We start from the raw sequence: 15187 nt of genomic DNA, 5'->3' as shown, positions 1-15187 counted from the left end.
ACATTTTTGGCCTTTGCATTTTTGGGATTGGCTTATTCTACTTAGCATGATATTCTCCAATTCCATCCATTTATTTGCAAGTTCCATATTATTATTCTTTATGAACCTAATAGAAGACAAAGTAGGTCCAAGTCTTCATCATGTTGGCTTAGGATCAGACTTCCTCAACAAGACTCCCATAGCACAAGAAATCAAAGCAAGAATCAATAAATGGGATGGACTCAAAGTGAAAAGCTTTTTCTCAGCAAAGGAAACAATCAAGAACATGAAGAGAGAGCCTACAGAGTGGGAGAAAATCTTTTCCACATGCACTTCAGATAGAGCGCTTATCTCCAAAATTCATAAAGAACTTACAAAACTTTACACCAAAAATACAAAGAACCCAATCAATAAATGGGCCAAGGAACCAGACAGACACTTTACAGAAGACATACAGGCAATTAATAAATATATGAAAAAGTGTTCAACATCTCTAGTAATTAGAGAAATGCAAATTAAAACAACTCTAAGATTTCATCTTACTCCAATTAGAATGACTATTATCAAGAACACAAACAATAATAGATGTTGGCGTGGATGTTGGGGAAAAGGCACACTTTTACATTGCTGGTGGAGCTGCAAATTGGTGCAGCCACTCTGGAAATCAGTGTGGAGAATCCTCAGAAAACTTGGAATGGACCCACCTTTTGACCAGTTATTCCACTCCTTGGTTTATACCCAAAGGACTTAAAATCAGCATACTATTTTATTTACTTTTGACTGAAAACATTTCCTATTAAATAGAGACTCCCTAAGGGTCATGTCATCATTATGAATATTCATGCTTTGAAATATTTTAATAATTGTCCTGAATCATACTAAATTACAAGGCTTTTCTGGTAGATGTTTCTGTTGCTCCTCTTCAACTGTCAGCAGTCAGTTCTTAGTAGTTGTCAATCAATCTACTTCTAGAAATGTTGATGTACCATTTCTAGTCTGCTGTTCCTTTTAGCCTAGAGCAAAATTCAGTATTGCCAGAAGTGAATGATCTATTTTTAGAATAACCTCATAATGTCCATATTTAAAAATATATCAATATGTGCTGATCATGTGGATAATTAAATTTTTATTTGTGGAGTAAAATGGTATAATGCATCCAATTTCTACCTCTCTTTGTTTTATGCCAGCCTCCACCCACACACACTCCACTCTCCAGTGACTTCAGCTCATTCATTAACCCACTCATTCATCCATGTATTCAATGGTTGATCCTTTATTTTTGTTTAATTTTTTATTTGTTCTCATTATTTATACATGACAGTAGAATGCATTTATGCATTTTGATAAATCATACATAAATTTAGTATAATTTCTCATTTTTCTGATTGTACATATTGTAGGATCACATCGCTCTTGCAGTCATATATGTACATGAGGTAATAATGTCTGTTTCACTCAACTATTCTCTTCTGATTTGGAAACTAAGCAGTGTCAGGTCTGGTTAGTACTTGGATGGGAGAGCCTTTATTTTTCAAGGCTTTGCTAAGCACTGGTGATAAGAAAATGAATGAAACACAGGTTCAGCAATGATTAAGCTACTGTCTTGTCAGAAAGCACAGCAAGTAACAGAAAATTACTGCCCACACAGGAAAAGGATACAGAACCATACTAGATTGGATAACATCAAAACTCATGCCTTCCTCAATAGCACCAGGTTCTTATTTACACTTGATTTTCCTCTCCATGGATTTCTCCCCAGCTCCTTATTCTTCAGGTTAACTCTGTCCACTTTTTCACGTTTCAAGCAATCTTCTATTTTTCTCTTTTCAGCTTCCCTGATTTTATTCCTCTATGCCTAAAAAGTAATACACGCAAACTTCAAACCCAAATTTGGTGTCTTACCTTTTATAGCAACAAGTGAAGATGGACTTTTGGTTACTGATGGTTCCTTCATTTTATTTGTTTTCTAGTGGTGGGGATCGGACCCAGGGTCTCCCACATGCTGGCAAATGTTCTACCACTGAGCTCTCCCCTACCTTTGCCACTGTTTTAAAATGTAGGCTTTATTATTATCTGATGTGGTGAGACCAGCAGATCAGAAGACAACTGTCACTAAAAAAATTTTTTCCTTGATATTTCTATAAGGAGGGAGCATGCCACACCATACAGGACCACACAGAACAGTCAGCAGGCAGAAGGAGTGAGGGGAAATGTGGACGAGAGCTTGTTGTGTTTTTCTCAAGAAGGAATGAGCAAAGCAGGCAAGCAGGATTAGGATTGGCTAGTTTGGAGAAGTTCAGGTGACTCTGGGACATTAGTTCCTACTTCCCTGGCACCTAGACCTCAGGTGATTAGGAGGGAGAAATAGTGGCCCTGTGAGAGCCCCAACAAAGAATGGTGTCTAGGCTTTGGATAATTTGGTTTGCATCTGAAAGTCTTATGAGTTCCTTTCTCTCTTTAGAAACTGGCTAACCTTGCACCTTGCCCATAATCCCAGAAGCTAGGGAGACTGAGGCAGAAGGATCTCGAGTTCAAAGTCAGCCTCAGCAATGGCAAGGTGCTGAGAAACTCAGTGGGACTCTGTCTCTAAATAAAATACAAAATAGGGCTGGGGATGTGGCTCAGTGGTTGAGCGTCCCTAATACCCTCAAAGAAAAAGAAAAGAAATTGGCTAACCTAAAGAATGGCAAGCTTTCTAGGGTCAACAAGGGCTCAGGGTTTTAAAGCATAAAAGTTAAAAGATATACTTACTATACTCACTGTACTGAACTTCCTTTCAAAATAATAGCAGGAGCTACCAATAATTTACTTTGAACTATTTAGTAGCCACTAATTAGTCCAAACACTGAATTAGGTAATTTTTTCTTTAATACTTTCCTTCCTCTCTCTCTTTCCCTCTCTCTGTTCCTCTTTCTCTTTCTTTCTCCCTTCTCTCCATGTCTCACTCCTCTCCCATCTCTGTATTTCTCTTCTCCCCTTCTCACTCACTTCTTTCCCTCTCCTTTCACTTCCTTCCTTCTTTTCTTCATTTCAAAAACTATTCAAATGCTTGCTAAGAATCAAGTGCCATTCTAAGTATTCACTCTCTCATGTAACCTTCACAGAATTCATGGAAGTTGAAAGTATCCTATTTAGTAATGAAGTAATTGGACACAGGCAGCAGATCTGGTGTTCAAAATAAGATTTGTTGGATTCCAAAGTCTATTTTTGAACCATTATTATAAACGCACAGCATATGCTATCACATGCCTGAAAATATGGCATATTTTAAGCATCATCCACCCACCAACCTGAGAACTGAAATGTTTTTTTAGCTGGATCTAGAACATATTACATACACGGGAACCACTATGACACTCTATTCAATCAACAAATATTTTTTGAGCATCTGGTGTCTATACAAAGTTCTAAATATTTATTAGCTATGTGACATCAAGAAATAATCTCTTTCTTAATGGCTTCCTCATGTATAAAATACAGATAGTAACATTGACCCTGTTAGTACAACACACTTGTTTTGTAAATCTAAGCAGATGATATAAAAATGTTTAACAATGTACCTATATAATGTATAGGTAATTCCTTGGCCTTGATCACCCATCTCATGACTGATCAAAGTATAAGAGCAGCATTTGAAAGCCCAGTGACTTCTAACTTATAAACTGTGTCAGTTAAATAAAAATTTATTGATTATAAGCAATCAACTAGATATTCTTGTCCTAAAGGATATTCAGTAGAATGCACTCCTGGGTATTAATTGGCCATCAAAATCATGTAGGCTCTGATTATAGAAAGGAAATTCAATTATTAGTTTTATGCTAGTGAAACTTCAATAAATCTTTTCTTATTTCTAGGTCAGGGCTATCTGTGGGAAACATGGATTATACCTGACCTTGAGCCTGCTGGAAACATTGCTAACCCACCAAAATTTGGGTTTTCAAGATGAAATAAAGTAAGTTGATTTTTGTTATAGAGTAAACATTTGTACACCCACTCCTAATTATAAATTCCTAACTCCCACTGGGATGGTACTGGGGACTGAGGCCTCTGAAAGATAATAGAATTTAGGTGACGTCATTAAGGTAGAATTGGTGTCTTTTCAAGAAGAGGAGGCACTTCCTCTTTTGTCATATGAGTCTATATACAGCAAGAAGGCCAAGACCATCTATAAACCAAGAAGAGGGTCCTCACCAAGGACTAAATCTGCTTGCATTTTGGTTTTGGATTTTCTAGCCCCAAATTGTGAAAGACAAATTCATGTTTTTAAAAACTATTGACACCCAGCCTGTGGTATTTTGTGAAGCTAAGACAACTTTTTATCCCTTCATTCTTCTATTATGATGTGTGAACAAATAATGTCAGTCACTTGACAACCAAGTTAAAGAATGTTTACTTTTATTAAGATGAAAGGGTTTTCTTGGTCATAGAAAAACAAAGCAGGAAATTTCTCCTACTGAACATTATGAATCATCAAGAATTAGATTTACCATTCTACTAAGAACTAAGAAAAAGGACAAAATATATGAATAAATGTTTTGGACATCAAGCATTATAGAATAGTGATTCCTGAGAGAAGGAAAACCAATGAGATCGGTTCAACTTATTGAACAGGAGAGGGGAATCCAAACAGAGCCCAAAAGTTTCCTTGAACTAAAGGAATAGAGTTTGGAGGTCAGAAAGACTGAGGATAGAATGCACACTACAGAGAAGAAGAGAGGAGGAAATAAATCCTCAGAGAGATTTCTCTGGAAATTTCCAAGAATTGCCCTTGGTACTTCATGTTAGTATTGAGTAATGTATATATTTGAAGAAACTACCCAAGCCAAGAACAGAAACACTAAAATAAAGATGTAGAAAAATTATTAGCTCTCTCATAGTGTTAGGAATAGTTCATTTTTTCCAACAGTCAATGAAGAAAACCTCTTAACACATGTAGCATTGAGTAGGGTCCTTATAAGGGTATTGATTGTATTGAAAAGAGGCCAAATTACCCTACATAAACTCCACATATATTAAAAGTTTAAAAAATATTTGCAAACTACTTAACTATATCCAGAAAAAAAGCTCTCAAATTTCTAAAGGAATAAAATAATCTCTATCAATTATGTAAACTTCACAATTTCTAGCAGACATACAAAAATTATCAAACATAAAAAGAAGGAAGAAACATATGACCTAATGTTAAGAGAAAAACAAATCAATAGAGACATATACATAAATAACAGATAATATAATTAGTGGACAAGGACTTTTATTGTTTAAATTAGTTATATATGAAGGCATTTTGACACATCATACATAAATGGAGTATTACTTCTCATTCTTCTGGTTGTACATGTTGTAGAATTGCACCATTTATGTAATCATATATGTTCATAGGATACATTCTACTATCCTTCCTACCCTCATATCCCCATATACATCATATATACAAGAAATATCTTCCCAGAATGAACATAATGAGAAATATGGAATGAAATAAAAAATACATAAAGGAAACTTCTAGGTAGGAAAAACACATGCCTTCTTCCTCAAAACAAAAAACACAGAATAATAAGAAGAAAAACATTAAACTAATCACAATACAGGGATAGCTGACCAGTGCTTCTCAAAATTGTGAAGGCCATTAAAAATGTGAAAAATCTGAGAAATTGTCACTATCAAGAAGAACATAGTGAAACCAGAAGATTTAATTTAATATAGTAGCTAGGATGGAAACTAGAGAAGAAAAGGAAAAGCAGGCAAAATCTAAGTATATGGATATAAATCATGAATTTTATTTAATTGAAATGTAATAGTATTGGCTCTTAATTGTACCATACTAATGTAAGATGCTGATGAAAATGGAGACTGGGTAAAAGGTGACTGAGAATTCTCTCTTCTATTTTTAATTTTTTTAGTATATCTAAAACTATTATAAAATAAATTATCTAAAAATTATAATGCTTAAAGTATTCTTGATACAAATAACAGCAAATTAGACAGGGAATAAAAATAACTTGAAGACACAGAAATAAACACTATTCATAATAAAATTCAGTGTGAAGAACAATGAAGGAAAAATTAACAAAGGATTACTGCAGCTTTGTGACATCATCAACTGTTTTAATGTATAGATATTCAAATGTCAGAAAGGGAAAGAGAGGAGAATAGAAAAGAATGTTGAACAATGAATAGCTGCAATTTTTCTAAATTTGGAGAAAACTACAAAGACAAAAAGCTCAATGAACCTGGAAAAAAGAAAGAAATCTTGAAATAAACCATCCAAGGGATCATTCTATATAAATTACATAAAGTAATATAAAGACAAAATCTAAAAAGCACACAGAGACCAAAACAAGTAACACCAAATGACAAAGATAAGAACTACAACAGACTTCTCACTAGAATCAATGTAAGAAATAAGACAATGGAATGAAACCTACACATTATTGAAAGAAAGCTATCAGTTAAAATTTTCTTTTCAGAAACTAACCTTTCACAAAGCAAATTGACATAAAGACTTTATCATACATATAAGAGAGGAGAAAATTAATAACCTGTAGATCAACACAAGAAATACTTTAATAAGTCCTTCAGATGGAATAAAAATAATTATTCTATGTGGCGGGCGGAACCCGGGGCCCAGGGTTACACCACAGGCATCCAAAGATGGCGACTGGCAGAGAGCAAACGGCGTTCTGAATATGCATGGAGAAAGGCAGAATGCTTTACAATTGGCTGTATTATAATCAGTTCAGCTGCCTAGCACGTGGACAGGTATACTTTGTATGTATGCTCAAGAGTGACTGCTTGACCTTTAACAGGATTGGATGGACATATCTGGTTACAATTGCTTATACATGAGACTGCTTATATATTGAGGGTGTTATTGGAATAAAAAGGAAGCTGCTTCATGAACTTCTAAAGAGTACGTGTCTTCTGTCCTGCTGGTCGGCCATAAGCCCGAGGAGCAGCGGCTTTCCATAAGCGGAGCCGCTTGGAGCCGCCGGGCAAAGAAGCCCTGGTTTTTCCTAAGAGTGGCGTGAGCTGCTTGCAGCAGCCCCGGCAAGCAGCAGCAGTCTTCCGCAATTCTATATCTATATGAAGGAATGAGGAGAATGGGAATAGTAAATATATGGATGAATAAAAAGCACATATATTGCTTAATTTTAAAAAAACTAAAACAGAATTAGATGTTTAAAGCAAAAATAAGAACAATGCTGTATATGAAGTTTATAACATAAATAAAAGTGTAATACTTGATGATAGCATATAAGACCAGGAGAGGGAACGCAAAAATAAATAAAATACTGTGATGATGGTTTTGTACTATAAGTACAGTCGTATAATTTTCTTTGAAGAAGGAATAAATTAATTAAAGAGGCTAAAGTAACCTTTAAAATGAAAACATAACATAAACAGGGGAAAAGGTAACAAAAAATACAGATGTGACAAATATAAAATAAATATCAATAAGATAGGATTTAAACCTAACCACATCAATTATTACATTTAGCCAGGCCCAGTGGTGCATGCCTATAATGCCAGCAGTTCAGGAGGTTGATCCAGGAGTTCAAACCCAGCCTCAGCAAAAGGCAGGCATTAAGCAACTCAGTGAGACCCTATCTCTAAACAAAATACAAAGTAGTGCTGGGGATGTGGCTCAGTGGTGGTCTCTAAACAAAATACAAAGTAGGGCTGGGGATGTGGCTCAGTGGTGGAGTGCCCCTAAGTTTAATCCGCAGTACCCCCCAAAATAATAATAATAATAATAATAATAATTAAATTTAGTATAAATGATCCAAATGCACTAATCAAAAAGCACAGATTTTCAGATTTTATTTATAAAGGAAGAACCAATTAAATGCTTTCTACAATAACCCTTTTTAGGTATAAACATATAGACGAAAGAAAAAAGAATAGAAAAAGATATAGCATACCAACTCTAAAGAAAGTTGGAGCAGTTATATTCATATCAGACAAGGTAGATTCCAAGAAATCAATTGCATTCCTATACTCCAATGATGAATCAGATGAAAAAGAAAATCATCCCATTCACAATAGCTTCAAAAAAAAGAAAAAAACAAAACAAAACTTGGAAATCAACCTAACAAAAAAGGTGAGGAAACTCTACAATAAAACTACAGAATACTAAAGAAAGAAATTGAGGAAGACCTCAGAAGCCAAAAAGACTTCCCATGTTATTGGATATGCAGAATTAATATTGTCAAAATGGCATACTACCAAAAGTGCTATACAGATTCAATACAATTTCCATTAAAATTCCAATGATGTTCTTTATAGAAATAAAAAAGCAGTAATAAAAAAATTCATCTGGAAAAACAAAAGACCCAGAATAGCCAAAGCAATCCTTAATGAAAAAAGTGAAGCAGGCAGCATCACATTACCAGACCCTAAATTATAGTACAAACCTATAGTAACAAAAACAGCATGGTATTTAGCACCAAGACAGGAAAGAAGATCAATGGAAGAGGATAGAAGACACAGACACATATTCACAATAAATAAATACCACATACTAGACAAAGGTGCCAAAAACATATTGGAGAAAAGGTAGCCTCTTCAACAAATGGCCTGGGGAAGCTGGAAATCCATAGTTAGTAGAATGAAATTTAACCCTTATCTCTTACCTTGCAAATAATTCAACTCAACATGGATCAAAGTCTTAGGAACTAGAGCAGAAATCCTGCACATACAAGAAGAAAATGTAAGCCCAACACTCCAACATGTAAGTTGAGAAACTGGCTTCCTTAACTAGAGTCCTAAAGTGCAAGAAATAAAAGAAAAAATCAATAAAGGGATGGCATCAAACTAAAAAGCTTCTTCACAACAAAGTAAATAATCAAGAGCATGAAAAGACAGTCTACAGAATGGGAGAAATCTTTGCCACTTGCATCTTAGATAGGGCATTAATTTCCAGGATATACAAAGAACTCAAGAAACTTAACACCAAAATAATAATAACAATAACAATAATAATAAATAATAATAATAATAATAATAATAGCCCACTCAGTAAATGGGTAAAGGAACTGAACAGACTCTTCTTAATAGAAGAAATATGAAAGGTCAACAAATATATGAAAACATGTTCAACATCTCTAGCAATTAGAGAAATGCAAATTAAAACTACACTGAAATTTCATCTCATCCCAGTCAGAATGGCAATTATTAAGAATACAAGAAACAGTAAATATCAGTAAGGATGTGGGGAAAAGGGTATACTCATACATTGGTGAGACTGCAAGTTGGTGCAACCACTCTGGAAAGCAATAAGATTACTCAAAAAACTAGGAATAGAACAACCATTTGACCAAGTTATCCCATTCTTTGGTATATATCCAAAAGATTTAAAATCAGCATACTACAGTGATGAAGTCACATCAATGTTTATAGCAAGAGCTAAGCTAGGGAGCCAACCTAGGTGGTCTTCAAGAGATGACTGGATAGAAAAAAAAAAAATGTAGCATATATACACAATGGAATAGTACTTAATCATTAAGAATGACTTTATGACATTTGCCAGTAAATGGATGGATATGGAGACTATTATGCTAAGTGAAATTAGCCAATCCCCCCAAACCAAAGGTCAAATGATACATAGAAGGTACCCCACAATAAGTGGTGAGAGCAGAATAGAAGTTTCATAGATGAGAAAAAGGGGAATGAAGGAAAGGGAATGGGGATACAAAAAGGAAAGACAGTGGAATAAATCTGACATAATATTCCTATGTACATATATGTATACATCATAGTGAATTACACCATCCTGTACAACCACAAGATGTACAGGGGTACATCAGGGGTTCTAATTAGAATAAGATATATTCCATGCTTGCATAATTATATCAAAATGGATTCTACTATCATTTATAACTAAAGGAACCAATTTAAAAAAAAAAAAACCTTAAGTGGTACACATCATTCCTCCAAAGACTGCAAAAGTACCTTATTTTGTTCAGCGGGAAAAAGGTTCTTAAAAAGAGTTCTACATGACCTACTCCCCCATCATTTCTTTGGCTCCATCTAAAAGCTACTTTGCCTGTTCTGTTCCAGTTACACTGTAATTCATGTCTTCCTCAGGTGGACCAGGCAAACATCCACCTTGGCACCTATCCTTTAAATGTTTTCTCCACCTGGAATGCTATTTAAGACCCAGCCATCCTCCTGCCAGCCTCTTCCCTTTCTTCAAGTTTTTGCTCAGATGTCTCCTTGTCAATGAAACAAGACTACCACTAACTACCCTATTTCTATTTATCACCTCCCTGCACTTCTTTCTCCTTTTAACCTGCTCTCCTGTCTACAGCAGTGCCTGCCATAATAAATATTATTATCATAAATATTTATGTGTTTGAACTAAATTAGGGGAAGCATAGTATATTGAAATGTTTATAGTTTAGATGTGAGGTGTCCCCCAAAAGCTCACATGTGAGACAATGCAAGAAGATTCAGAGGAGAAATGATTGGGTTGTAAGAGTCTTAACCCAATCAGTGGTTTAATCCCTGATCAGGATTTACTGAGTGGTAACTGAAGTGGTAGAGTGTGGCTGGAGGAGGTGGGAATTGGAGTATGACTTTGGGTATATTTTTGTATCTGACAAGTGGAGTCTCTCTCTGCTTCCTGATCACCTTGGTGTGAGGGGCTTCCCTTTGCCACCCTCTCCCACCATGATGTTCAGACTCACCTCAAGCCCTGAGGAATGGAGTCAGCTTTCTACGGACTAAGATCTTTGAAACTGTAAACCCTCAAATAAACGGTACCTCCTCTATGATTGTGCTGGTCAGGTCCTTCAGTCACAGCAGTGAAAAAGCTGACTAAAACAGAAATGTTCTCATGGATTCCAATATGTGAATTCTTCCCAGTCCCTAGTTCACAATCAAAATTGAAGGACACCTTCCCTAACCATCTCATCAACGTCAGGTTCCTTCTGCTGAGTACTCTCAATGATCCCAGTCATTTTATTTCCTAACCCTACTACTTTTAATTATGTGTTTATTTGTTTGATGTTAGTTTAATTTCTACAGTGACTTCCCTAATGATCAACAACATGACTGCTTTGCTCACAATATATTCCCAGCATATAGCCCAGTACTGACACCTGGTAGTTATAAGTAAGAATTAGATGGAGTTGCTTATTCATTATTTTAACATTTATTGATTGCCTACTATATACCAACCACTACTCTAGACACTGGGAATACAGATATATCTAAAACAAAGCCCTTCCCTCATGAAGCTTATATTCTGTTGGAGTGGGGAAGGGAAATGATAAGTGAGTTAGAATATATGGCATATCACCTGATCACAAGAGTAAAGCAGAAAAATAAAGCAGAGTAAAGGCTATGGGGAGTGTTTGGGTCAGCTTTGTGTCACTTTAACCAAAACACCTGACAAGAACAACTTGGAGGAAAAGTTTATGTTGGTTCATGGTGTCAAAGGTTCAGTCCATGGTCAGACAACTCCATTGTTCTGGGTCCAAGATGAGGCAGAACATCATGGTGGATGGGCACAGTGGAGGAAACCTGCTCAGTTCATGACAGCCAAGAAGCAGAAAGAGCTCCACTCACCAGTGGCCTACTCCTGCAGTCACACCATACCTGCCCACAGTAGCCACTCAATTAATCCATTCAAGCTGATTAAACCACTGATGAAGTTATAGCTCTTGCAGTCTAATCATTTCACCTCTGAACATTCTTGCATTGTCTGACATATGAACTTTTGGGGGACACCTAATATCCAAACCATAGCAGGGAGTATCAGTCAGTGATTAAATGAATAATGAGGCCAAGAGTTTGAATGCAGTCAATGAATTTCCAGTGGAACAGCTTTGGATATGAGAATGTCCCTACTCTAAAACCTAGGGAGTGGTGTTTGAGTGAAGGTAAGAGAAGTAGTTAAACTGGAAGTGCAGAAGAGTGAGCTCAGAGCTAAATAGAAAACCAGGAAGTTGAAATTGAGAGTCCCCAGAGGCTCCAAACTAAAGGGAGAAAGAGCGTTTTTCAAAGCTCACATTGTCCCTGGTATGTAGTGGAGACTCAATAGACATTAGTTTGATTAAAAGTTGGGATGCAAATCAATATTCCAGGAATTCAGAATATGAGATCAAGAGAGACTAAGGGGCAAGTGAGGGGAGGCTGCTTATTATTCTATCAATATTCTCAATTTCCACTGCTTTTGTGAAAAATCGGAGAAGCATGTTAATTTTTTTATTTACCTGTCTTTGACCTTTGAATATTCAAGGACATCAAAACCATGAGAAACAAAGAAGAATTGCATTTATATGAGATAAACCTGTTTCATCCTTAAACAGTCATTGGCTAAAGCTTCTTCCGTTGAATTAAATCCATTTCGTTAAGGGCTTTGTATGCAAATCTATATCCTTAAGAGATTAAAGATGCAATTTAGACACACATTTTAGGAGCTGAATGCACGAATCATTATTTTAGTACATATTGTCCATTAATCTGCTGTTCAATTGGGAACCCATTTGGAATGTGGCTGCTTGCTAATTAGCAGGATTCTAGTGCTGAGCTGCTTCCTGATTAAATGTCCTTTAGAATCAATAAAACATCAGGAGGGATTATGGTGATGTGGGATTAGCCCCATCTAACCAAATAAAATGAGCTGCATTCCCTTCTTAAACTGTCATGTTGCAAGAGCTGACAAGGAGAGCAATTTTGTGAGCCCTGTAACAAAGTTGTTGTTGTTTTTAACATTGAGATTTTGTTTTTTGCCATTTGCCTACCAATTAGCAGTGACATTAGTGAATGACTGCCAGGGTAAGGCGATTTTGAGAAAGACTTGATTATGATTTCAAATCTCGACTCTGAATCACCCTTATGTAAAATGAGTTCAGGTTGTGTTGGTAGAAATTATTATCCCTGTTCTTGGCCAGGAATGTGTAAGTCAGATTTTGCATTTAATGTTTCTGTGTGACTTTGTAATAAGTGGTAATTAAGAAGAGCAGAGAGAGAACAGGAGGCAAACTAATACTCTAAAATTGTATTGGCAAAATTAAATGCTTCAAACCAGTTTAAAACACGTGCACGTGAGCCAAATTGTGTTGGGGGTGAGGGGGAAATAATGAAGCTGCTATGGAAGCAACGTGAATAGATGGAGCAATTGACACAGCCACAAGTAGGACTTATCAGACACATCTGGCCCATTATTGAGAGTGCAATTAGGTTGAAAAGGACCCGTTTTGCTAATCCCAGGAACTACCAGAGGATTTTAGGAGATAAAGGAAACATGAGGTGTCTGATTCAGCAATTACTTTGTAAAGGAAATAGGAAAGGGTTAGCAAAGAGCTATTAGGGATGTGGTATGGTCTGCCTATTGGCTATGCTATAGAAATCATACCTGGCTTTTCTAGTCCACATTATAATAATAATAATAATAATAATAATAATAATGCTAATAAAATTGTTATTATTATTAGTTATAGCCAACACTTACCTAGTGCTAAAAGTATTTCAAGAAATGTTTTAAGTGCCTTATAAATATTAATTCTTTTAATCCTTGCACCTGCCCCATGAGGTGGGCACTCTTATTTTTCAAATGAGAAAACACAGAGAGATTAAAATCTATATGTAATCAATACCTGAATTCATCAATAAGGCTAAGCCAAATGCAGGTCCTCCAGTTTCAGAGTCTGGGGGTTTAATCACTACACTATAGCAACTTTCCTACTTGCCCTACAATATTCAGAAACTTACATGTGGCTAGGCACAGGGTTTGGGGAAAAACTGGGAGTCCCAGTGCTGGCTTCACACTTAGGTTTGGTGCTGAACACAGTTTTGGGTCTGAGGAATTGGGTATCTCTTGTCCTCTGCCCATACCTCAGTTGTGGACTTTTGTGCTCCAAAACTGTGAGAAAATTCTGTTGAAGCCACATGGTCTGTGGTGTCCCGTGGCAGCCTGTCTTAGTCTGTTTGGGCTTCCATAACAAAACACCATAGACTGGGTGGTTCATTGAAAAAAAAAAAAAAACAAAACAAAACAGTCTTTTATTCCACAGTTCTGGAGATGGGAAGTCCAGGATGTGGGCAGATTCAGTGTCTGGGGAGGTTCTGCTTCCTCCTAGATGGCTTCCTTCTCACTGTGACCTTACGTGGCAGGGAGGATGAGGGTGTCTCTCTTGGGCTTCTTTTATATGGACACTAATCCCATTCAAGAGGGCTCTGCCCCATAACCTAATCACTTTTAAAAGACTCCCAACCTCCTGATACCTGTGGGGTAAAGATTTCCATATACTCAGACCATACCATAGTCCTTGCAAACTAATAAGGTCCTAGGCCAGTTCACTCCTAAGCAACCTTCTTCCTACCTGCCTTCTCCATCTGGCATATTCTGTGACCCTTCCACTAGACTCAGGAATTTCAGGATTCTGAAAGACATGGTTACAATGGCTAAATTCTTTAAATCATGGGACTTAATTTCTGATTCTGGCAGTCTGGACAGAGTTGACTTCTCAGCACTATTCTATGCTATGTCTCAACTGAGCTTAATGGGATTCATAGGAGCTAACAGGGTGAGAGATGGAAGAAGTAGTTCAGAGAGAAGGAACAGGATGTGCCAAGACAGAAAGGCAAACCAAGCTTGGCAAGTTTGGATTACCACAAAATGTTCCTCATGACTGTAGCATACATTTCAGGAGGTGAAGAAAGGTAATGGACTTGGGAGGTGATTTCTGGCATACCTTTTGACGTAGCTTTTATGATGTTTCTAAAAGAACACACCCCCTGAAACTAGCTTTATCAAGACTACAAGGGTGTTTCAATAAAACAACCAATGTCTTGTGTGCTTTTTATATTTAGGTTTGTTTTGTTTTTACATTCAAGGATTTTTGAATCAAAAGGCATCTGCCTAACAGCACTGACTAAAATTCCTAACCCCCAAAACCAAAGGCCAAATGTTTTCCCTGATAAGTGGATAATGGTATATAACGGGGGTAAGGGGGTGGGGGTGAGATAAGAATAAAGGAACTTTAGCTTAAATAGAAGGAAATGAGGCGGGGGTATGAAAAATGGTGGAATGAGACAGACATCATTACACTTTGTACATGTATGGTATGAATCTACATTGTGCACAACCATTGAATGAAAAGATGTACCCCATTTGTGTACAATGAATCAAAATGCAGTCTGTAAAAATAGAAAAAAATGTTTTAAAAAAGCAGCAACAAAGAAAAAGGCCTGAAACTCA

At 36.4% G+C, this 15187-nt stretch overlaps 1 protein-coding gene across 4 annotated transcripts in view; it reads left to right on the top strand.

Moving 5' to 3' along the window:
• LOC306639994 (uncharacterized protein C1orf87) overlaps positions 1–15187 on the top strand; it is an 86159-nt gene that overhangs the window by 47623 nt on the left and 23349 nt on the right. For all 4 annotated transcript variants that reach the window (XM_079103766.1, XM_079103765.1, XM_079103767.1 and 1 more), the window contains exon 8: positions 3834–3931. In XM_079103766.1, the coding sequence (XP_078959892.1) occupies positions 3834–3931 (98 nt within the window). The remainder of the gene's footprint in view (positions 1–3833; positions 3932–15187) is intronic.

Source organism: Sciurus vulgaris (assembly GCF_902686455.1).
Source record: "Sciurus vulgaris genome assembly, chromosome: 1".
Classification (NCBI taxonomy): Eukaryota; Metazoa; Chordata; class Mammalia; order Rodentia; family Sciuridae; genus Sciurus; species Sciurus vulgaris.
The sequence above is the reverse complement of the archived record's forward strand: the minus strand, read 5'-3'. Positions and strand labels throughout refer to the sequence as shown.